The 25,889-nt window shown below is 44.2% G+C and overlaps 1 protein-coding gene across 2 annotated transcripts in view; it reads left to right on the top strand.

Annotated features, from left to right (window-relative positions):
* ropn1l (rhophilin associated tail protein 1-like) overlaps nt 1–25,889 on the top strand; it is a 106,149-nt gene that overhangs the window by 29,629 nt on the left and 50,631 nt on the right. For both annotated transcript variants that reach the window (XM_063069353.1, XM_063069352.1), the window contains exon 5: nt 14,777–14,952. In XM_063069353.1, coding sequence (XP_062925423.1) covers nt 14,777–14,952 — 176 coding nt within the window. The remainder of the gene's footprint in view (nt 1–14,776; nt 14,953–25,889) is intronic.

Genomic DNA, 25,889 nt, shown 5'->3' on the forward strand with positions numbered 1-25,889 from the left:
GGTCTAGGTAGCCTTCAATCTGATGGCATGAACATTGATTTATCTAACTTCCCCTGCCCTCCCTCTTCCCTCTTCTTCAATTCCCAGCTCTGGCTCCCCTCTTACCTCTTCTCATCACCTGCCTATCACCTCCCCTTGATGCCCCTTCTCCTTCCCTTTCTCCCATAGTTCACATTCCTGTTTTATCAGATTCCTTCTTCTCCAGCACTTTAACTTTTCCAGTAATCACTTCCCAGCTTCTTACTTCAACCCCCACCTATCACTCCCCACCCCGCCCCCACTATCTTATTCTGAGATCATCCCCCTTCCTTTCCAATAATACTGCCTGACCTGCTGAGTTCCTCCAGCATTTTATATGCGTTGTTCTGCATTTCTAGCATCTGCAGAATCTCTTGTGTTTTTAATAAAGTTGTTAGTTGTTCAGAACTTCCCAGATAGAAAAAGAAAAGAAAATTTTCAGCCCCTTTCACAACCTCAGGGCTCACTAAAGTATTTTACAGTCAATGAAGTAGTTCAGAAATTTAATATTAGCAATCTATGTTGATAAATTTGTATAAAAATAAGTAAATATAATTTAAATAATCCAGTGAGCTGAAATCTTGTTCAATGGAAGAATAGGAAAAGATTCCAACCTTTGGTGTGAGTTTATAGGTAATCCCTAAATTAATTGAATGGATTTCCAGATATAAAATTCACTTTTGATTCTGTACAAAGGAGTGTTCAATTTTTGTTATTTTTTTATTGTGATAATAACTATTCATTTGTTTTGTTCATGAGTCATTATTTTCAGACTGAATTTTTCTGCTGTTTATGTGAAATGTTTAAAATTTAATGAAAAAGAAAGATGAAATACACAATTCTTCCTTTACACTGCATTACACATCTCTGCTTTCCACAACACATTATTCAATATTCTGACTTTTCCGCACTTTTTTTCTACAGTTGGAATATCTATGCATTTTATAAACAGCAATTTTGGTCTCAAAATTTAGCCCTGATGGTATCACCCGTCACAGCTGCTAACCATCACTAACAATATGATGTTCACTTGTCTGGTTGTCAAGTGAGATAAAGAAATTAGCTATATTTGTCACATGTACATAGCAAGACACAAGTGACATTACTCAGAAAGCACAGCAGCTTTTCTACTTTCTCAGGAGTTTGCAAAGACTTGGCATGACATCTAAAACTTTGATAAACTTCTATAGATGTGTTTTGGAGAGTATATTGACTGGTTGCATCACAGCCTGGTATAGAAACACCAAAGCCCTTGAACAAAATTCCTACAAAAACAAGTGGATATGGCCCAAGCAACACACAAAACATTGGAGGAACTCAGCAGGCCAGGTGGCATCTATGGTAAAGAGTACAGTTGACATTTTGGGTCAAGACGCCTCAGCAGGGTCCTACTGAAGGGTCTTGGCCAGATGGATCAACCGTACTCTTTTCCATAGATGCTACCTGGCCTGCTGAGTTCCTCCTGCATTTTGTATGTGTTGCTTCGATTTCCAGCATCTGCATATTTTCTTTTGTTTGTGAATAAATACGGCCCAGTTGCAGGAAAGCAGGTACAGAAGCCTCACGACTCACACCACCATGTTCAGAAACAGTTATTACCCCTCAACCATCAAGCTCTTGGATCAAAGGGGATAACTTCACTCAACTTCACTAGCCCCATCATTGAAATGTTCCCACAACCCATGGACTCTTTATTATCCGTTCTTGATGTTTATTGCTTACTTATTATTATTATTTCTTTCTTTTTGTATTTGTAATTTGTGTCTTTTGCACACTGGTTGAATGCCCAAGTTGGTGTGGACTATCATTAATTCTTTCATGATTAGATTATGAAGGCACACAGTCCTCTTTTATTGTCATTTAGTAATGCACGCATTAATTTATTAACTGTTCCCACAGGAAAATGAATCTCACCGTTGTACATGATAATAAATTTACTTTGAACTTTGATCTTTGAAATGCATTGTTAGCATCAAATCAAATCAGTGGAGATTGTGCTGGCCAATCTGTAAGTGCTTCTGGTGCCAACATGGCATATCCACAACTCACTAACCCTAACCGTGCATTTTTGGAACGTGAGAGGAAACTGGAGTGCCAAGAGGCAACTCACATGGCACAGGGAGGATGTGCAAACTCCTTACGGACTGCGATGGGAATCAAATTCCGATCAGTTACTTCTGGTGTCGGTGCTACACTACCCTGATGACCAAGTGGGCAAACAACTGCCTAATGAAGTTTAATGTGGGGAAGTGTGAGACATGTACTTTGGGAAGAGAAATCAAAAAGCAGATTATTACCTAAATCTAAGGAGTCTAAGTATTCTGGTACAGGAATTTAAAAAAAGTTAGCAGGCAGATCCAACAACCAGTGAAAAAAGTATGTGTAATTTTGTAAAAAGGGTTGGAGTTTTAAAAAGGGAAAATTAGTGGTAATTATATATATTTTTGTCATCTCACTAAAATATTGGAGGCAGTACAAAGAAGATTCACCAGACAAGTTCCTGAGATGAGAGGATGGTCCTACCAAAAGAAGCTGAATAGTTTGGGCTTGTATCCATGAGTGAGAAGAATAAGAACTGGCCTTATTCAAACACCTACGATTTTAAGGGGGCACGAAAGGGTATATGTTGGGATATTTTCACTCGTGAGAGAGTTTTGAACAAAGGGAAATAACTACAAGATAAAGGATTGGTATCCCTGGTATCATGGATTCTTGATTACCTGACTGGCAGACCACAATATGTGTGCTTGCAGCACTGTGTGTCTGACAGAGTGATCAGCAGCACTGGGGCTCCACAGGGGACTGTCTTGTCTCCCTTTCTCTTCACCATTTACACCTTGGACTTCAACTACTGCATCTTCAGAAGTTTTTGGATGACTCTGCCATAGTTGGATGCATCAGCAAGGGAGATGAGGCTGAGTACAGGGCTACGGTAGGAAACTTTGTCACATGGTGTGAGCAGAATTATCTGCAGCTTAATGTGAAAAAGACTAAGGAGCTGGTGGTAGACCTGAGGAGAGCTAAGATACCGGTGACCCCTGTTTCCATCCGGGGGTCAGTGTGGACATGGTGGAGGATTACAAATACTTGGGGATACGAATTGACAATAAACTGGACTGGTCAAAGAACACTGAGGCTGTCTACAAGAAGGGTCAGAGCCGTCTCTATTTCCTGAGGAGACTGAGGTCCTTTAACATCTGCCGGACGATGCTGAGGATGTTCTACGATTCTGTGGTGGCCAGTGCTATCATGTTTGCTGTTGTGTGCTGGGGCAGCAGGCTGAGGGTAGCAGACACCAAAAGAATCAACAAACTCATTCGTAAGGCCAGTGATGTTGTGGGGATGGAACTGGACTCTCTCACAGTGGTGTCTGAAAAGAGGATACTGTCCAAGTTGCATGCCATCTTGGTCAATGTCTCCCATTCACTACATAATGTACTGGGTGGGCACAGGAGTACATTCAGCCAGAGACTCATTCCACTGAGATGCAGCACAGAGCGTCATAGGAAGTCATTCCTGCCTGTGGCCATCAAACTTTACAACTCCTCCCTTGGAGGGTCAGACACCCTGAGCCAATAGGCTGGTCCTGGACTTATTTCATAATTTACTGGCATAATTTACATATTACTATTTAACTATTTATGGTTCTATTACTATTTATTATTTATGGTGCAACTGTAACAAAAACCAATTTCCCCGGGGATCAATAAAGTACGGCTATGACTATTGACCATTTAACTGAGGTACAGGTACATGGAAATATCTTGTCACAGAGGGTGGTGAATTCCAGGCATTCTCTGCTCCAGTGGATGATGGAAGCTGAATCATTCAAGATATTTAAAATAGAGGTGGATAAATATTTGATAGATCAAGGAGTATTAAGGATGATTGAGTGCTGACCATTCTACTTACCAAGAGAATTCTCCTTCATGATCCTGACTGCAGTTTACATACAGTCAAAGGCTGATGCTAAGCAGTCACTCAAGTACTGAGTGCCACTGTCAGCAAACAAGAAACAGCCTACACTGATGTCTTTCAAATGATTGCCAGGGACTTCAATCAGGCTTGTTTGAGGAGATCTCTGCTCAGTTATCATCACAATATCACCTACAACATCAGGGGCCCCAACACACTCGGCCACTCCTATGCTACCATAAGGAATGCCCACCGTTCAATCCCTAGACTGCATATTGGGAAATCTGATCATTTGGCTGCCATCCTCCTACCTGCATACAAGCAGAAGGCTTAAGAGCAAGGAGCCAGAAGTAAGGACAACGAAGAGGTGGTCACGTGAGGCGGAAGAGTGGCTATAGAATTGTTTCAAGTTGGTGGACTGGGCCGTGTTCAAGTACTCATTAGAGGATCTGAATGAATACACCACGGTTTTCATAGACTTTATTAAAACAGTATAGATGAGTGTATCCGCACAAAATCATATAGCCTTCACCAACCAGAAGACTTAGATGAACCATGATATCCACTATCTGCTGAGGGTCAGATCAGTGGTAACTAAGTGAAATACAAGAGGCCCAGATAGAATCTCTGGAAAGGCATCTCACGTAGAAAATGGCAATTTGGGACCTAACCTAGAATCATGGAAGGATGCTTGACAGCTGTGGCAGTACTTATGTGCTACCATCTTCTACAATGTGAAACCAAGTGGCGTAATGACAATAAGGTTGCTCTCCCAGATCAACTCAATGCCTTTTATGCTTGCTTTGACAGTCAAAAAAATGGAGGCACATTCACAAACTCTCACTGTCCCCAGTGATTTCAGTCTGAGGCTGACATGAGAGCATGCTTCGGGAGGGTGACCCACAGAAAACATCTGGTCCAAACAGGATACCTGGCCAAGAACTGTGCTGATCAATAGGCTGAAGTGTTGACTGATATCTTTAACCTCTCACTTCGGCAGTCTAGGGTATCCTCCAGCCTCAAATAGGCTTCAATTGTACTGGTGCCTAAGAAAATGTGCTAACCTGCCTCAGTGTTTGTACCAGGAAAGAGGATCTACTCAAATAAGGCATCAAAAATGCCCTGCCTCAGAATTCTTCCCAATTACTCTGTGTGCTTCTACATCTACCCTGTCATTCCTAGTAGTTACCTACAAGGTGCTAGCAGGGAGATTGTTCCAGAAATTTAAACAACAATCTTTAAAAATGCAGCTTCCTCATTCGTATGCCTATTGCCTCCTTTGCTGCTGGACGATTGCAGTTTTGATCACATTCTTTATCTTCACCCCTTTATTCTATGATAGCTAAAACTCTCTCTTCCCAGGGACACCAGTAAGGCAAATGTATCAGGCTCACAGGCCCCTCTCATCAATGCACAGGAGGGGTTGGGGTGGCCTTTATTTGAATGACTGCAAGGACATCTTCCCTGGTGGCACCCCCTTTCAAACCGAAAGCTGCCCCAACCATTAAATGGGACCAGCTTTTTTGTATTCACTCCCCATCCAGGTTGGGGGTGACTACCTTCAGATGCCGTGTGCCATCTTTCTCAGTCTGTCAAGCCATCAAAGTTGTGGAACCTGATGTCTCTGCTGTAACTTAAATCCCTCTCTATTTTCCCCAATATCTTTTCTATTCTATGCTATAGAACTAATCATCTACCTTCAGCAACCAGTGTTCATTACAGAGTGTTGTTACCATTACACTGTAGCATGCTATTCACAGCTTCCTGTCACACTCTCAGTATCTTCTGCCTTTGCGTTTGCTGTGGGTCTGTTTCCATCAACCATGGTCAGTTCAGGTGTTCATCCCTTAGGTTCTCTGTAATTGCGGGATTACTGGGTACACTTGGTCCCCGATTCTGTCTGTTGAGGGGAACAAGAAGGTGAGCTGTACTGTTTAAGCTGAGTCCAGTGTTTCCACTGATTGCCTTGCCGAGTCTGCACATGGACACAAGTGTCATCTGTTAAAAGTACCATCTGTGGTCTTATCCATCTGGGAGGAAACCCTACCTTTTCAGGCAACACCCTCACCATGACTTGGTCACCTGACTATCTCCTTTCTGTCCAGTCTCTGACCAACAATGTGCTGCTGTTTTGCTCAGTCCTTGAACACTCTAAGTTGGTTACAAAGATCTTTCACATACTGGATTATTCTATCGCTGTAAGTCCCAGGCTCATCACAACCCATCATTACCCCATAAGGGAGTTGCATTCCTCACCCCATCAATAGTTCGTAGGGGCTGAGACCTAGCATGTGGTTTGGGGTTGTTCGCAACCCAATCTCATCAGGATCTTTGGTATTACATCAACCCATGCCTTTCCCATCTCAGTTATAGCTTTGTCTAAGTCATTCTTGATTGTTCAGTTCATCCTTTCTACCATTCCTGAGCTCTGAAGGTGGTAGGGTCCATGGACTGATTTTAAACCCTTCGTCTTGTAGTATCTCAAAACACAGGCTATCAACCCTAAATGACTTGCTTCATCTTCTGAAGCGATTAGTAGATCATCTACATATTGTAAGCTGGTTGGCCAGCAGAGTGTTAGATTGAGCGTTTCCGAAGTCTGCAGCATGATTTTATTAAAAATTGCTGGCCTATTGTGGAATCCCTGGGGGAGTCTGGTCCACATGTTCTGCTGCCCACCCTGCATGAAAGCAAATCGGTCTTGGGATCCAGGTGCTAAAGGAAGCTCCCAAGATCCATTAGGGATATCCAGGACTGAGAAAATATTCTGTTATGGAGACAAGCCATTCGGGTTTGTAACAGGGCTCACCATAATTGGATGCAATCTTGGCATGATCTTATTAAGGGTGGTATTGTCTATTGTTTAACAAGTATGATCCATCTGGCCAGAAAGCAGAGTGACTGGTTAACGCAGTCTCTATTCCTATCTCTTAGGGTTTTAGTTCCCTAACTATACTCTGTACCACTGTCAGGGCATCAGCTTTTATCGCATACAGCTTATGAGTTTTATGCAGCCCCCTCCCAATCTTAACAGAGTTTATCTTCACTCTACCACAACCTTGCTTGTGTAGCTCAACACGCTAGGAACTGTTAGCAAAGTAATCCACAAAACCATCCTGGCTCCAGTCTGTGATGATCAAATTGGCAGTGGCTGTGGCTATACTGGGTAGGTTGTGTACTCTACTGGTTGTACGTCTTTGTTACTCCTGATTTGTCCATGTTATTTCTTGCTTTCCGGAATCAATAATGGCCCTTGCCTCTCTTAAGATGTCTGTTCCAAGGATAGTACTCTTGTTATTTGGACAGATCCAGAAATCTACAGGAAGCTGCAATCCCACAATCTCAAGTACCTGGGACTAACTTCTCTCTGCCTTTATTGTTTCACCTCCTGCACTGGTAATATAAATGACCTCTCCAGCCGTGGGCAAGGGTAGATCAGTTAACAGTAATGATGACCCCTTGTCCACTAACATTTCATACTGCTGTCCCCCTAATAAACCTCTTGTGTACATCCATGAATGACCGAATCTGACAACAGTGGCATCTGTCAGCCACCTGTCTAACCTCAACAGCTCCATAATCTGGTCAGCCGTCAAATCAGAAAGAGAGGGCACTGCTGTGGACTCTGCCTGCTTTGGTAAGTGAGCTTTTCACTTTCCTCATTTTTCAGGGCACTGCCTCCAACCACGGTCTGAGAAGCCACAGCTGTAACAAATCATCTCCTTTACCCTCCCACGTCTACTCTAGTAGCTTTTTGCCACATTCCCCACCTGTCAGCACACAAAGCAAGTTCTCTGACGTTACGGCAGCTACATTCGATACAGCCACTCTACAATTTCTCTTGCACTCATTTTGGTCCATCTCACTGGCCCATGAAACTATTGTGGAGTAGGTCGATCCCACTACTCTCCCCAAACCTAAAACTTCCTGGTGGGCAGAGCTCAGGCCTTCCTTAAGCATTTACAGGAAGATTGAAACATTCCTCCCTGGATTATCCAACCCTGAATACTCCTCATATGCTTGATATTTATGTTCTGCATAATCCATGGCTGTCTCATCAGCTCTTTGAATCACTGGCATTATCATTCCCCAGTGACTCTCACCTTCCCCCCAGTTTATGCTTCACTTCCCCTTTAAAAGAGGGATATCTCTCTTCATTGCTCTTGTTCCCAGTAGTTGCCCATGTACCATCCTGCACCCCTGGGCCATGCTATCCAATATATTCCTCAGGCACTTCATTTTTATCAACACGTCTCTTTAGGGTGCATCTGGTGAATTTCAACCACTTCCTCGAGCTTGTGCCAGAATTCTGAATTCCCATATGCGAGTTTAAGTGAGGGCATCTCTTACAAAGTGCGCTGTCCCTCCCCAGGGGTGAAGGGCTTATGAATGATCATAATCAGGGTCAGGGGCTGGACTGGGCCTTCAGGGATTTTGACCTGACGTTGCCTGACCTCAATAAGTACCATCCTGACAGATACATCTAGGTAAAACGTTACGTCAAGGTTACAGATGTATGATAATACACACACACACACTCACAAACACGTATGCTAAAATACAGTTCCTGGAATGAGTATACATGCCCCACTAGCGTCCTGAACCTTCAATAACCACTCTTCACAACTGGTGGCCCCGTCTCATTAAACTAACACACAAATTTTAGTCTCTTCTATAAGTATACGTGCACTCACACACACCACACTACTTTTATCTATCAGTTCAACTCTCTGCCATGTTCATGATACCTAGTGATCCCATAGCCATTAACCTGAACAGATTCATTTGTGAGTACTAATGTTAAAAATACTCATTCACTTAGACTGCTGAGATCACAGGCCACACAAATAAGCTATTCCACTCCAGACATCACATGTTGTTGCATGAACAAAGTCTCTAGAAAGAATTACTGGTAGATGTGAAGCAGTCTCCTTAGTCAACAAGATGAGATACAGCAGGCATCAGATGGAGATCCTTTTGGAGGAAGAAGGTCTGCCTGACCCAACACTACACATTTTTGAGCTAAAGATCAAAGAAAAGTTCAGGACAATTCCATATTTACAATCAAACAACAGGAATTCTGCAGATGCTGGAAATTCAAGCAACACACATCAAAGTTGCTGGTGAACGCAGCAGGCCAGGCAGCATCTGTAGGAAGAGGTGCAGTTGACGTTTCAGGCCGAGACCCTTCGTCAGGACTAACTGAAGGAAGAGTGAGTAAGGGATTTGAAAGTTAGAGGGGGAGGGGGAGATCCAAAATGATAGGAGAAGACAGGAGGGGGAGGGATAGAGCCAAGAGCTGGACAGGTGATAGGTAAAAGGGGATACGAGAGGATCACGGGACAGGAGGTCCGGGAAGAAAGACAAGGGGGAGAGGACCCAGAGGATGGGCAAGAGGTATATTCAGAGGGACAGAGGGAGAAAAAGGAGAGTGAGAGAAAGAATGTGTGCATAAAAATAAGTAACAGATGGGGTACGAGGGGGAGGTGGGGCCACACTCAGGTTGGAGGAACAACACCTTATATTCCGTCTGGGTAGCCTCCAACCTGATGGCATGAACATCGACTTCTCTAACTTCCGCTAAGGCCCCACCTCCCCCTCGTACCCCATCTGTTACTTATTTTTATGCACACATTCTTTCTCTCACTCTCCTTTTTCTCCCTCTGCTGTCCCTCTGAATATACCTCTTGCCCATCCTCTGGGTCCCCCCCGCCTTGTCTTTCTTCCCGGACCTCCTGTCCCATGATCCTCTCGTGTCCCCTTTTGCCTATCACCTGTCCAGCTCTTGGCTCTATCCCTCCCCCTCTTGTCTTCTCCTATCATTTTGGATCTCCCCCTCCCCCTCCAACTTTCAAATCCCTTACTCACTCTTCCTTCAGTTAGTCCTGACGAAGGGTCTCGGCCTGAAACGTCGACTGCACCTCTTCTTACAGATGCTGCCTGGGCTGCTGCGTTCACCAGCAACTTTGATGTGTGATGTCCATATTTACAATGCTTCCTTTGAGCTACGCACCACCTTAACACCTACCTCTTCATATCCGTGCTACCGACACCCAAGTACACACAAATCCAGAACTTGAATCAGCATTGTCTGGTTTTCTGATTAAATTTTTTCACGGTTTTTAGGAACCCATTGTTCAGATATGCAGTTTAGATTTAATCCACAGTTCATATTCAAATCTGAAGACTGGTGGCCTAAATCAGTTGCTGAAGTTATTTGCTATATGTGCTAACCCCAAAAAATGCTCTAACACCTCCTCACCATTGAGCATATCTACATAGAGCGTTGTAGCAGGAAGATACAGGGCCTCAGGCCTCACAGCACCAGGTTCAGACACAGTTATTACCCTCAACCATCAGGCTTTTGAACCAGAGGGGATAACTTCGCTCAACCTCACTCACCCTAACACTGAACTGTTCCCACAACTTATGGACTCACTTTCAAGGACCCTTCCTCTCATGTACTCGATATCTATTGCTTATTTATCTGTTATTATATATTTTTTTCTCTTTGTATTTGCAGAGTTTGTTGTCTTTTGCACATTGATTGTTTCTCTGTCTTGCTGGGTACAGTCTTTCTTTTTTTAAATTTTATTTTTATTTGGATAAGGAGTTCACAATTATCATGTACTTTTTTCACACATATAACCTTTTCCATTTTTTTACATGTATAAAACTACAATTATTTATACATTCTTAAGTACACATTGAGATGATATAAAAGCAAAATAAACATTTAAATAGATAATTATGTACTGTGGTAAATCTAACCTATTAGGCTAAGTAATGAAATTAGTTGTTAAGAAAAATGGTAATAATAGTTTCCATACAACCCTTCTGGACCATTTCCACTGGTCCAAAATGTTGCATACAAACCTATATACCAACCATTGTAGGTGTTTATATCCCAATTTGTTCGTGCTTGTTCCTGCCCGCAGACATAATTATCCAATCCCTATGTACTTATTTACTTAATTTTTGGGTACAGTCTTTCATTAATTATGTTGTGTTTCTTATATCTACTGTGAATGCCCACAAGAAAAGGAATTGTATATGGAGATATTTTTGTACTTTGGTAATAAATTTACTTTGAATTCTGAACTTTGAGTGGAGTGATATGGAGAAATGGCACAGAGAGGAGTTTAAGGCCAGCAAAGAATCAGCCATAATCATATTAAATAGCAAGGCAGGCTTTGAACATCTGATGGCCAAATACTGCTTCTGTTTTCTTGTGTTCTTGAATCAATTACTGTATAATAATTTTTCACGGCGATCCCAAGGAGCTTGGTCAGTTCAACAGAGGAGTCTCATTCTGGCTATATTGTTTGTACTTACTTGAGGTGAGAGCTGAATATGCATCTTGGCCCAGCAGGGCAGTGTTGTACAAATTTCCTAAAAAGGGCAGCTATTGCACTGTTAATTTTTTTGAAGATGGCTAACAATGTTAATTTTACATGGAGGTTATATATGATTATTTTGACTGTTTTCCATGGCTGAGATATTTTCATCAAAAAGTTAATTTTCCAAAATATTGTGTCTTTCCAGGTGAACATGGTTGGTTAGTAATGCCTCTTCTAAAACTAATTAACTCTATATTAAACAAAGGACTTAAACCATGATAGTGTGGCGGCTCGCCCACGCGGTAAGTGAACGGGCTCCAGCAGTCGTGGGCAAGTCTGCAGCCAGCGGCAACCGAAAGGGCTCTGAGTGTGGGGCAAACCTCGGCCTGGAAGCCAACGTCACTTCCGCCCCGCAAGGCGCAGGGGATGCTGGGAACGGGCACTTATGCGCGTGTGGATTGAAAATAGTTCAACCAGACCATACTCGATTCAGTGTGTTGCTTTCACTCGTCACGTATCAGCGTGACTACATTGGTGACCCCAACGGTCCAACGGCATTTGGACCCAGCATGAACGACTTGGCTCTGCAGAATGCAGTTTCCCTTAAACTGCCAACCTTCTGGACCACTCAACCCCTGGTCTGGTTTGAGTAAGCGGAGGCCCAGTTCCAGGTCAGGCAAATTGTCTCAGACGCCACCAGGTATTGCTACGTGGTGGGCGCCCTCGACCAGGTGACGGTGGGCCACGTTATTGACTTTCTGCATCAGCCCCCGGCAACAGACAGGTATGAGGCACTCAAGGCCCTGTTAATCCGCACAATTGGCCTCTCCCACCGTGAATGGGCTGCGCGGTTACTGCATATAGACGGCCTGGGCAACCACGCACCATCAGCCCTGATGAGCGACATGCTAGCACTGGCAGACGGCCATAAGCCTTGCCTGCTTTTTGAACAGATCTTCTTGGAGCAAATGCCAGAAGGCGTCCGCCTGCTGCTAGCAGATGAAGACTTCAGAGACCCACGCAGTGTGGCTGCCTGCACGGATGTGCTTTGGCGCACCAAACAAAATGGCGGAACCTCCATTGAAATTAGTGCTGCGGCACGGCCGAAAGTCCAGCCCTCCCACATCCTAGCAGCGGAGCACGTAACACCCACACCAAGGGACGGCACCACTTCTGAGTCTTGATGTTTTTATCATCAAAAGTGGGATTCCGGGGCCCGCCGCTGCCGACTGCCATGCTTGTTCCAGGGAAATGCCAGGACCAGCCGTTGCGATAGCTACAGCGGCTGGTCACCATGATAGCCTCCTCTACATTTGGGACAAGCACTCTGGGCGTAGATTCCTGGTGGACATGGGGGCAGAAAGCAGTGTCCTACCCCCCTCGAGCCACGATACCCGAACTAGAAGAACAGGACTGGAACTTACGGCAGCCAACACCAGCACCATCTGCACCTACGGCACAAGAACCATCCCCTTGCAGTTCGGTTCCAGCCGTTTACATGGACATTTACACTGGCCGCAGTGTCACAGCCATTGCTGGGTGTGGACTTACTCCGCGCGCACTGCCTGCTCGTGGATTTGAAAGGACGACGATTGGTCGATGTGAAGACGTTCCAGACTTTCTCCCTCAGTAAGGCCAGGTTACCGGCCCCGCACCTGGACTCCGTCACTTATTCCAACAACGAGTTCGCCACAGTGTTATCAGAGTTCTCATTTATCATCACGCCGCAGTTTTCCTCAACAAACCCCAAGCACGGCGTGATGCACCACATCCCCACACAGGGACCTCCCCTTCATGCCTGGGCCCGCAGGCTACCGCCCGACAAGCTCCACCTCGTAAAAGAGGAATTCAAGAAGATGGAGGAGATGGGGATTGTGCGGTGTTCCAACAGCCCGTGGGCCTCCCCACTCCATATGGTGCCCAAGCCTGCGGGAGGGTGGAGACCGTGTGGCAACTTTAGGAGGCTGAACGTCGTCAGCATGTCCGATTGCTATCCGGTATCACACATCCAGGACTTTACGGCCAACCTGCATGGGGCGCGCATCTTTTCAAAGATTGACCTGGTCCAAGGGTATCATCAGATCCCAGTCCACCTGGACGATGTACCCAAGACGGCCCTCATTACCCACTTCGGCCTGTTCGAGTTCCTCAGGATGCCGTTCGGGCTCAAAAACGTGGCGCAGACGTTCCAGCGCCTGATGGATGCAGTAGGGCAAGATCTGGACTTTCTGTTCATCTACCTAGATGACATACTTATCGCCAGCCGCTCCCGCCAGGAACATCTAGCACATTTACGCCTGCTCTGCTGCCGCCTAAGCGACTACAGCCTGGCTATCAACCCCGCCAAGTGCCAGTTCGGCTTACCCGCCATCGACTTCTTGGGACACTGGACCAACCGCCATGCTGCTGTGCCTCTGCCGGCAAAAGTTGAAGCCATCCGCCAATTTGCCAGACCCAGCACTGTTAAAGGCCTGCAGGAATTTGTTGGGATGGTTAACTTTTATCACTGTTTCCTGCCCTCAGTGGCCCGGATCATGCGGCCCCTTTTCAGCTTGATGTCCGGCAAGGTCAAAGAGGTCACCTGGACAGAGGAGGCGACGGAGGCTTTTGAACAAGCCAAGAACCTACTAGCAAACGCCATGCTCTTGGTCCACCCCCGGGCACCCCGTGGCCAGGAGGACACACCTACAGCGGGCCTAACTAAACTCCGGGAGCGGCTTGGAACACTTGCCCCAGTCCCGACGTCCCATCACGGAACAACACCCTCTTTCGTGCCCAAGGACCTACAACAGAGCAAGTATGTTTTCGTTCGCCAAGGTGCGCACAGACCACCCCTGCAATGACCATACGAAGGTGGTGCGCCATAATAGGACAACCTGCGTTCTCGACATTGGTGGTCGGAAAGAGACATTTACCATTGACCGTCTCAAACCGGCGCATCTAGACCTTGAACGCCCGGTTGTAGTGCCACCCCCACGACGACGAGGCCGGCCACCTAAAAGATGTACAGTGTGCAGGCTGTGGACTCTGCACCTCCTATCGCCGGTTCGGGGGGGGGGGTGGGGTGTTCATGTAGCGGCTCGCGCACACGGTAAGCAAACCAGCTCCAGCACTGGTGGGCGAGTCCACAGCCAGCGGCAACCGAGGGGGCTCTGAGTGTGGGGCAGACCTCAGCCCGGAAGCGGATGTCACTTCCGCCCCGCAAAGCATGGGGGATGCTGGGAGCGGGCACTTAAGCGCGCGCAGATTGAAACAGTACACAGTTCAACCAGACCCTGCTCGTCTCAGTGTGTTGCTTTCACTCGTTGCGTATCAGCGCGACTACAATAGGTAATTAAATTTGAATTAAACTTGCTCCCATCCCATTTTCTTCATTGATGGTAGCAGCAAGTTTTAGCAGCTGATGGAAATCTCTGAAAACACAAGGATATGATAACATAGCATTGCACACCTCTCTTAAATTGAAGCAGCAACTTATTAGTAAATATGCTTTCTTTTTGAAGTCTCTTTACAGTGCCTTGAGGTACGCTTGTGAAATTCTAACGACTGACCCACCGGGTGGTGCTGCTGACATTAAAATCGAAACCTTCACTTATCTTTTCACCTACCTGGCGAAGATGGATGGGGAATTTTCAGACGCCAAAATTGAAGAAATGCTTCTAACCTTAAGGGAGGATGTGTGAGTATAACATAGAATCCTGTCATTTCTGAAAAGATGCATGAAGAATTACAAGTATCTCATAAGTTGTTTTCGGAGGCACTAATTATATGAACATCATCAGAACAGTGACTTCCTGCTTTTTTCCTTTTAGTTCTTGAACTGATTTTAGTTAATAATCATAAAACAAAGTCTGTTCGTTTATATATTAAAAATAATGGGCACTCGTAATTCCCCACAAGCTTTACAGGTTTAGATAGTCAATACTTGGGCCATAAAAAGCAGCAAGTCGACAGACCTCAGCTTTGATTGCAACCGTGATGCACAGCATTCCTGGGGTAGGAATTGTAAAAGTGCCTGAAGCAGATGTTGTTCTGAGAAGCTATAATCTAGTTGGACAGTGATCCTCCCCCAGATATTCAGTAATAATTAAATGCTTGCTGATATTCATCAGTCAGGTCCACATGCCACTCAGGGAAACACAAGCATACATTCAGGTGGGACAAGAAAAGGAAATTGGCAAAAAAAACATTGCTTGCAGTGTAGAGCATCTTAAAATTTTAGATGCAATATTTGCAGAAGTTTGGGGTTTTTTGATTGCCTCAAAACTCTAGGGGTAATGTTGCCCTTTGATATAGAATATATATGTGTGTGTGTGTGTGTGTGTGTGTGTGTGTGTGTGTGTGTGTGTATATAAAACACACACACACACACACACACACACACACACATATATATATTCTATAATATGCATAATATATATATGTGTATATATATTACATGCATACATAAGTGTTTATATGCATTTCTATCTGTAACTGTATGGCTTTTAAATATGCAATAATTGTTATTCATGCCATATTTCACTATGCAGATATTATAAGGAGCAGCTAATTAATTGTATGATAATTTATGAGGAATGCCAGCTGGGAATCTAGGAGAATGGCCTGTGCCATGGGACTTTTAAAATATTCTGTCTATACCTGGATGCTTTATTTTACCTTTAACTTGATTTGATCATCTGTCCAATGTTTTATTCTCCTATTTTCTTACCACAGTTCTCTGTACTGCCTCTAGCATTTGAAAGTCTGTTTATTCCTAGAAATGCTATAAACATTCAAGGTATAGCTTGATCAGATCATTTTCCAGTTAGATCATATTTACCTCAGACTTGTATTCCATGCTTTGGCTGTGTGGTATAAAACAATCTCGGGCTTTACAATTGAGTTGCAGTATAAAATTGATATGTGTCATATAACATGCACAGAGAATATTGAAACTCAAGTATTATCAGCATTCAGTATACATGCTGGTACATTAAACAGCCATATACATGAAAAAGACATGGAAAAGAAGATTTGACAAGCAGATTCAGAAAATGGAAACTTCCCTGTACCTGCAATAGTTAAAGGAATGGAACACTAAAGCAATTGATCTGTGAGTTATTCAGGTGAAGCCTTTCATATTTTCTGGCGGGGAGAGGGGCGTGAGTATTCCAATTCTTTCAGGATGTTCACTTCTGTGAATTCAATCATCTGCAGCAAATATGTACAAGAAGCTTCCTCTGGCAGCAGCACTGGGGAAAAATATTGTAGGTTCTTTATGAAGTGTCAGTTTAGCAAACATTTTCACCTGGGAATGAATTTCTGCTACAAAGTTTCTTTCAAGATTCAGCTTCAGCGATTGCATTGTATAAAATTGCTGGCGTCTAAACAGCCCAAATGGCTTTACACCTTACAAAAGCTCCTGCTCGCAGCTTGGAATATTTACAACACAGCAGCTAAGATGAAAATAAAACGTTGGAGAACATGGCCAAACATGTTCTGTTGAGAATCTCGAGGCCAAGGCCTCTGTGTAAAAGTCTACAGTTCCCACATTGGCTATCTCAGAAGCCACAAAGCCAGAGTGGAAGTGAGTCATCCTGGATCCAAAGGGAATGCCTGAGAAGAATTTGCATTGTATTTGGTGAAAGAGGCCATCATTATTTTAGGCATTGAGAAATGCACGCTTCCACTGCAGCTCTCTGGATTCTGAGTTGGCTGAAGAGTCTGTAGGATCAGCTTATTCTGCCATAGATGAGACAACTGTTGCTTGACAAGATGTGTGGTTGGATTATTTGGGATGTTGAGCACATCTACTATCATTGAGGTAAGAGGTGCTGCTTCTCCATTTTGAACAGCCATTCCCATGAGTTGAATGAGCATGATCAGAAGCAACACAAACAGAATACTGGAGGAGCTCAGCAGGTCAGGCAGCATCTATGGAAATGAATAAATAGTCAACATTTCGGGCCGAGACCCTTCTTCAGGACTGGGAAGAAAGTTGGGGGGGAGGGGGGAATGTCAGAATAAAAAGGTGGGGGAGGGGGAGGAGACTAGCTGGAAGGTGATAAGTGAAGCCAGATGGGTGGGAAAGGTAAAGGGATGGAGATGAAGGAATCTAATGGGAGAAAGGGGAAGAGGAACAATCCCAGTGGGAAGTGATTGGCAGGTGAGAAGAGGCAAAAGGTCAGAGTGGGGAATAAAGGAAGAGGGGAGGGGAGGCGGAGGGAAAAATGCTTTTACCAGAAGGAGAGATCAATATTCATGCCATCATGTTGGAGACTACCCAGATGGAATATAAGGTGTTGCTCCTCCACCTTGAGGATGTCCTCATCGTGGCATGAGAGGAGGTCATAGACTGACGTTGGAATGGGAAATGGAATTAAAATATTTGGCCACTGGAAAGTTCCACTTTTGGTGGAGGGGGTGGAGGTGCTCAAAGAAGTAGTCTCCAAATTTATGACGGGTCTCACCAACAGACTTTTAACATTATAAATCAGCAAGTTGTTTGTTATGTCTCCCCTCTCACTGTGAAATGGGGATACCTCTCTTTTCTCTTATTAGGGAGAGAGAAAGAGCCTGTGGTATGTCGCATTACCGAGTAAACAAATAGTTTTTGGGGTACTGCAAGTCTGTGTCGTTATTGATGCTTTGCTGCACGCTTGAGTGCTTGGTGGGGAGGGGGGATCGTTGCCTTGCTGCTGCTTGTGCGTGGGAGCGGGGAGCTGAGGGGAGCTTTTAGGTTCTAACGTTTAACTGTCATTCATTTTTTGGGGCACTCCTCTGCTTTCATGGATGTTTGTGAAGAAGAAGAATTTCAGGATGTATATTGTATACATTTCTCTGACATTAAATGTACCTATTGAAACCAATGTAGAGGAGGCTGCATCGGCAGCACCGGGCACAATAGAAGAGCCAGCAGATTCACTGGAAGGTCGGTTTGGGGTTGAGAGAGGAGATATATGGCCAGGTGAAGGAATTAGGCCCCTTGCGGGGATAAGTGCCAGAAGAGGGATCAGTGAAAAGGGACGAATAGACAAGGGAACTGCAGAAAGCGGAGTTGGGGGAGATAAAAGTATGCTTAGTGGTAGGACCCCTTTGGAGACGATGAAAGTTGTGGAGGATGATGTGTTGGATGTGGAGGCTGATGGAGTGGTAGGTAAGGACAAGAGAAACGCAATCATTGTTAAGGTGGTGGGAAGATGGATTAAGCGAGGATGTTTGGGAAATTGACATGTGGGTGAGGGCAACATCAATAATGGAGGGAGGGAAATTCTGTTCCTTGAAGGACAAGGACATCTCTTATGTCCAGGCATCCTGGGAACAGGTGAAGGAACTGACAAATGGAAATAGCATTTTTACAGGAGATAGAGTGGGAAGAGGTATAGTCAAGATAACTGTGGGATCGGTAGGTTTATAAAAGATGTCAGTTAACAGTTTTTCTCCAGAGATGGAGACAGAGAGATCAAGAAAGGGGACAGAGGTATCAGGGTTGGACCAAGTGAATTTAAAGGCAGGGTGGAAGTAGAGGCAAAGTTGATGATATTGACAAACTCAGCGTGGGTGCATGAAGCAGCACCAATGCAGTCATCAATATAGTGGAGGAAGAGCTGGGGAGTATTACTCGGGGAGGCTTCAAACATGGACTAATCGATGTAGCCAACAAAGAGGTAGGCATAGCTGAGGCTGATGTGGGTACCCTAACTATGCATGATCAGAGTTTGGTACAGGGCACTAACATAGATACATCTAAGTTGCCAATGCATGTCAAAGGTTTTCCATGATCTTGTTCTGAATTTTAATGAATAGGCATATTGCTGTAGACAGAGCACAGATCAACGGAGAATCTTCGTCTTTCCAAGTGTCGTGTAGTGTGAGGCCCATCCTGTCATCCGTTCATATGCTTCGGGGAAAGTGGCAATGATAACAAGGTGTTTGGTCTCCAGTATACACAAGTGTTGACTAATCAGAATCAGGTTTAATATCACTGGGATATGTTGTGAAAATTGTTGTTTTGTGGCAGCAGTATATTGTAATACATAATAATTCTAAAATCTATAAATGACAACAGTATATAAAATAAATAAGTAGTGCAAAAAGAGAGCAAAGCCATAGCGTTTATGGGTTCATTGTCCATTCAGAAATCTGATTGCAAAGGGGAAGAAGCCGTTGCTGAAATGTTGAGTGTGTGTCTTCAAGCTTCTGTACTTTTCTTGATGGTAGCAAAGAGAAGAGAGTATGTCCTGGATGATGGGTGCCACCTTTTTGAGGCATTATCTTTTGAAGGTGTCCTCAAGGCTGGAGAGGATAGTGCCCATGATGAAGCTGGCTGAGTTTGCAACTTTCTGCAGCTTTTTCCGATCCTGTGTAGTGGTCCCCTCCGTAACATATCGTAAAACAACCAGCTAGAATGCTCTCCATGATACATCCGTAGAAACCAAGAGTCTTTGGTAACGTTCCAAGTCCTCTCAAAGTCTCAATGAAATACATATATATATTAATTATTTAGATGAGGCAATTAAAAGTAACATTAGCAAATTTGCCGATGACACAAAGCTGGGTGGCAGTGTGAAATGTGAGGAGGATGTTATGAGAATGCAGGGTGACTTGGACAGGCTGGGTGAGTGGGCAGATGTATGGCAGATGCAGTTTAATGTGGATAAATGTGAGGTTATCCACTTTAGTGGTAAGAATGGGAAGGCAGATTATTATCTAAATGGAGTCAAGTTAGGAAAAGGGAAAGCACAACGAGATCTAGGTGCTCTTGTACATCAGTCACTGAAAGCAAGCATGCAAGTACAGCAGGCAGTGAAGAAAGCTAATGGCATGCTGGCCTTCATAACAAGGGGAATTGAGTATAAGAGCAAAGAGGTCCTTCTGCAGCTGTACAGGGCCCTGGTGAGACCACACCTGGAGTACTGTGTGCAGTTTTGGTCTCCAAATTTGAGGAAGGACATTCTTGCTATTGAGGGAGTGCAGCGTAGGTTCACAAGGTTAAATACCGGGATGGAGGGACTGTCATATGTCAAAAGATTGGAGAGACTGGGCTTGTATACTCTGGAATTTAGAAGGCTGAGAGGGGATCTTATTGAAACACATAAGATTGTTAAGGGATTGGACACGCTGGAGGCAGGAAGCATGTTCCTGCTGATGGGTGAGTCCAGAACCAGAGGCCACAGTTTAAGAATAAGGGGTAGGCCATTTAGAACAGAGTTGAGGAAAAACTTTTTCACCCAGAGAGTGGTGGATATATGGAATGCTCTGCCCCAGAAGGCTGTGGAGGCCAAGTCTCTGGATGCTTTCAAGAAAGAGATGGATAGAGCTCTTAAAGATAGCGGAATCAAAGGTTATGGGGATAAGGCAGGAACTGGATACTGATTGTGGATGATCAGCCATGATCACAGTGAATGGCGGTGCTGGCTCGAAGGGCTGAATGGCCTACTCCTGCACCTGTTGTCTATTGTCTATTGTCTATAAATATAGCTGCTGTAATGCCTTCTTTGTAATTTCATCAATATGTTGGGCCCAGGATAGATCTTCAACAATCTTAACACCCAGGAACTTGAAACTGCTCACCCTTTCCACTGCTGATCCCTTTGTGAAGACTGGTGTATGTGCCCTTGACATCCCTTCCTGAAATCTACAATCGATTCCATGGTCTTACAAACATTGAGTGCAAGCTTGTTGTTGTGACACCACTCAACCAGCTGATCTACCTCACTCCTGTATCCATCTTTGTCACCGTCTGAAATTCATAATTGTGTAATCGACAAATTTATTGATTGCATTTGAGCTGTGCTGGGCCACGTAGTCATTGATATAGAGAGAGTAGAGTAAGTGGGCTAAGTTCACATCCTTAAAGTGTGCCAATGTTGATTGTCAGCGAGAAGGAATGTTATTTCCAATCTGTTCACCCTGCTCTTCTTGGGCACTGGTATGATCGTCATCCTTTTTAATTAGGGCAGCAATCAAGATTTTGAAGGCAGAGTTTTGCAGCAGTTTTCCTGATTTGAGGAATGACCAATCAGCAAGAGAGATTCATTAGAAAGGTCCAATAAGAATAATTCAGGTGCAAGTGGAGTGGCCATTCATTTTGGAGTGTGCCACTGTTTAGAGTGGCTTTAGCTCATCAGGCTTAGGTAAGAGCAGGTTTGGGTGAGGTAAATTGCCTTGTAAGTTATTCTTTCTCTGCTCTTATTTGTTCATTCCACATCTGTTAGGGCATAGTAGAGTAAGTGAGAATGGCTCCAGGGCCGGTGTTTTGTACTCCGTGTAGGATGTGGGATGTGGGATGTGGGAAGCCTGAGAGACCCCCAGTCTCCCAGATAAACACATCTGCATCAGATGCACTGAGTTGCAGCTCCTAAAAGAACATGTTAAGGAACTGGAGCTGCAGCTCAATGACCTTCAACTCGTTGGGGAGAATGAGGAGGTGATAGATAGGAGCTACAAGGAGGTAGTTACCCCTAGGTCACAGGAGAGAGGTACCTGGGTGACTGTCAGGAGAAGGAGGGGAAATGCACAGCCACTGCAGAGTACACCCGTGGCCATTCCTCTCAATAATAAGAGTACAACTTTAGATACTGTTGAGGAGGACGATCTACCGGGGGAGCCACAGTGACCGGGTCTCTGGCACTAAGTCTGGTGCTGTGACTCTGAAGAGCAGAGAGGTGAAGAGGACTGCAGTGTTGATTCTTTAGAGGAACAGAGATGAGATTCTGTGGGCACAATAGAGATATCTGGATGGTATGTTGCCTCCCTGGTGTCAGGATCAGGGATGTCTTAGATTGGGTCCATAACATTTTCTCAGGTGAGGGTGAGCAGCCAGAAGTCTTGGTGCATATTGGCATTAATGACATACATAAGTAGACAAGGTGAGGAGGTCCTGAAAAGAAATTTTGGAGAGCTGGTTAGAAAGCTGAGAAACAGGTCCTCCAGGGTAGTAATCTGTGGATAGCTGCCTGTGCCTTGTGCCAATGAAGGTAAGAATAGAATGATTTGGTAGGTGAATGCGTGGCTGAGGAACTGGTGTAGGGGCATGGGTTCAGATTTATGGATCATTGTGATCTCTTCTGGGGAAGGCAAGACCTGTATAAAAAGAATGGGTTATACCTGAACCTGAGGAGCTCGATATCCTTGCAGGCAGGTTGGTTAGAGTTGGTTGAGTGAGTTTAAACTAATTTGGCAGGGGTTGGGAACTGGACTGATAGTGCTGAAGATGAGGTAGTTGGTTTACAAACAGAGGCAATGTGTCGTGAGACTTCTAGCAAGGAGAGACTGATGATAGGTCTAAATTGCAGTCAACAGGATAAATTGCAATGTAAAACATGGACAAAATCGATAGGGATGAATACAGGACTGAAGAATGCATGCAGTACACAGAGTAAGGTAGATAAATTTGTACCACAGTTACAGATTGGCATGTATGATGTTGTAGACATCACTGAACCATGGCTGAAAGAAAATCATAGCTGGAAGCTTAAAGTCCAAGGATACACATTGTATCAAAAGGACGGGCAGGAAGTCAAAGGGGGTGCCATTGCTCTGTTGGTAAAAAGTGAAATCAAATCATTAGAAAAAGTTGACAAAGCGACCCTATGTGTTGAAGGTGTTGAATCATTGTGGACTGAGCTAAGGAAATGCAAGGGTAAAACGAGTTATCTACAGACCCCCAAACAGTAGTAAGGATGTGGTCTACAAATTACAACAGGAAGTAGAAAATGCATGCCAAAAGGGCATTGTTACAATAGACATGGGCAATTTCAATACGCAGGTTGATTGGGAAAATCAGGTTGGTGCTCAATTCCAGAAGCGGGAATTTCTAGAATGCCTATGAGATGGGTTTTTAGAGCAGCTCATGGTTGAACCCAGTAGGGGATCAGCTATTCTGGATTGGGTGTTGTACAATGAACCAGAATTGATTAGAGAGCTTAAGGTAAAGGAGTCCTTAGGAGAATGTGATCATTATATGAGCAAATTCACCCTGAACTTTGAGAAGGAGAAGTAAGATATATCAGTATTACAGTGGAATAAAGGGGATTGCAGAGGTATGAGAGAGGAGCTGGCTGGAATTGATTGGAAAAGAACACTGGCAGGGATGATAGCAGAGCAGCACTGGCTGGAATTTCTGGAAGCAATTCAGAAGGCACAGGATATACTTCTACATCCAAAAGAGGAAGAAGTATTCAAAAGGCAAGATGACAACTATGGATAATAGAAGTCAAAGCTAACGTAAAACCCAAAGAGAGGGCATATAATAGAGCAAAAATTTGTGGGAAGTCAGGGGATTGGGAAGCTTTCAACTGCCAACAGAAGGCTACTAAAAAGTCTTTAAGAAGTTAAAGATGGAATACAAAGGTAAGCTAGCCAATAATATTAAAGAGGATACCAAAAGTTTCTTCAGATACATAAAGTGTAAAAGAGAGGCAAGAGTAGATATTGGACTGCTGGAAAACGATGCTAGTATATGAAAACTAGCAGTATGGTGGAAGTTCCAGGTGTCATTGGTCATGAAGTGTGTGAAGTTACCATAACTGGAGAGAAGGTTCTTGGGAAACTGAAAGGTCTGATGGTGGATAAGTCACCTGGATCAGGTGGTGTACACCCAGGGTTCTGAAAGAGGTGGCTGAAGAGATTGTGAAGGCATTAGTAATGATCTTTTAAGAATCACTATATTCTGGAATGGTTCCAGAAGACTGGAAAATTGCAGATGCCACTCCACTCTTCAAGAAGTGAGATAAGCAGAAGAAAGGAAATTACAGGCCATTTAGTCTGCCTCAGTAGTTGGGAAGATGTTGGCGTCGATTGTTAAGAATGTAGTTTCAGGGTTCTTGGAGGAACATCATAAAATAGGCCATTGTCAGCATGGTTTTCTCAGGAGAAAATCTTGTCTGACCAATCTATTGGAATTCTTTGAAAAAAAATAACAAGCAAGATAGACAAAGAAGGATCAGTTGATGTGTAGTTGGATTTTCACAAGGCCTTTGACAAGGTGCCACACATGAGGCTGGTTAACAAGCTACAAGCGCGTAGTGTTACAGGGAAGATTCCAGCATGGATAAAGCAGTGGCTGACTGGCAGGAGGCAAAAAATGGGAATGAATGGAGCCTTTTCTGGTTGGTTGCCAGTGACTAGTGGTGTCTGTGTTGCGACCGATTCTTTTTATGTTATATGCTAATGATTTGGATGATGGAATTGATGGCTTTGTTGCAGAGTTTGCAGACGATATGAAAATAGGTGGAGGGACAGGAAGTTTTGAGGAAGTAGGCAGGCTACAAAAGGACTTAGACAAAGTAGGAGAACGGGCAAAGAGCTAGCAGATGGAACACAGTGTCAGGAAGTGTATGGTCATTCACTTTGGTAGATGAAATGAAAGGGCTGACTGTTTTCTAATTGGAGAGAAAATACAAAAAACTGAGGTGCAAAGGGACTTGGGAATGTTTGTGCAGGATTCCCCAAAGGTTAATTTGCAGGATGAGTCCGTGGTGAGGAAGTTAAATACAATGTGAACATTTATTTCAAGGGGACTAGAATATAAAAGCAAGGATGTAATATTGAAACTTTATAAAGCAAAAGGCCTCACTTGGAGTATTATGAGCAGGTTCGAGCCCCTTATCTTAGAAAGGATGTTCTGAAATTGGAGAGGGTTCAAAGGAGGTTCACAGAAATATTTCCAGATTTGAATGGCTTGTTCTGTTAAGAGCAAGTAATGCCTCTGGGCCTATATTCACTGGAATTCAGAGGAATGAGGGGTGACCTCATTGAAACCTATTGAATGGTGAAAGATCTTGATTGAGTGGATGTGGAGAGGATGTTTCCTGCGGTGGGTGTTAGGATTAGGATTATGTCTAAGGCGAGATGACACTTTTGGGATTGAGGGGAGTTCTTTTAGAATGCAGATGAGGAGGAATTTCTTTAGCCAGCGAATGGTGAATCTGTGCAATTCTTTGCCACATGCAGCTGTGGTGGCCAAGTCTGTATGTATATTTAAGGCCAAGATTGATAAATTCTTGATCGGTCAAGGCATGAAGGGATATAGGGAGAAGGCAGGAGACTGGGGCTGAGAGAAAGAATGGATCAGCCATGATGAAATGGCAGAGCAGACTCAATGGGCCAAATGGCCTAATTCTGCTCCTATGTCTTGTGGTCTTTTGAAGCAGGTAGAAACCTCCAACTGCAGCAGCGAGAGATTGAAGATGTCCTTGAACACTCCTGCCAGCTGGTTGACAGAGGTTTTCAGTACCCTACCAGGTACACCATCGGGACCTGACACATTGTGAGGGCTCATCCTCTTTAAAGATTTTCTGACGTAGGCCTCCGAGGCAGAGATCACAGGGTCACCAGATGCTGCAGGAATTCTCCCTTCAAAGCATGCAGCAAAAGCATTGAGCTCATCTGGGAGTGAAGCAACACAGCCATTCACGATGATAGGTTTCATTTTGGAGGAAGTAATGGCTGGTAAACCCTGTCAGAGCTGATGTGCATCTGATTCCATCTGTAACTTCAATCTTGGTTTGAGGGGGCATTATTACCATATGGAACCCATTAGGCCAAATATTTGGGTCTGGATCTTTTGAGAGAATTGTGTAATATGCAGATTTAAGTGTTTATTTTGGTGTAGATGTTCTGTGTCTGAGC

This window comes from Mobula hypostoma, chromosome 17, assembly GCF_963921235.1.
Source record: "Mobula hypostoma chromosome 17, sMobHyp1.1, whole genome shotgun sequence".
Classification (NCBI taxonomy): Eukaryota; Metazoa; Chordata; class Chondrichthyes; order Myliobatiformes; family Myliobatidae; genus Mobula; species Mobula hypostoma.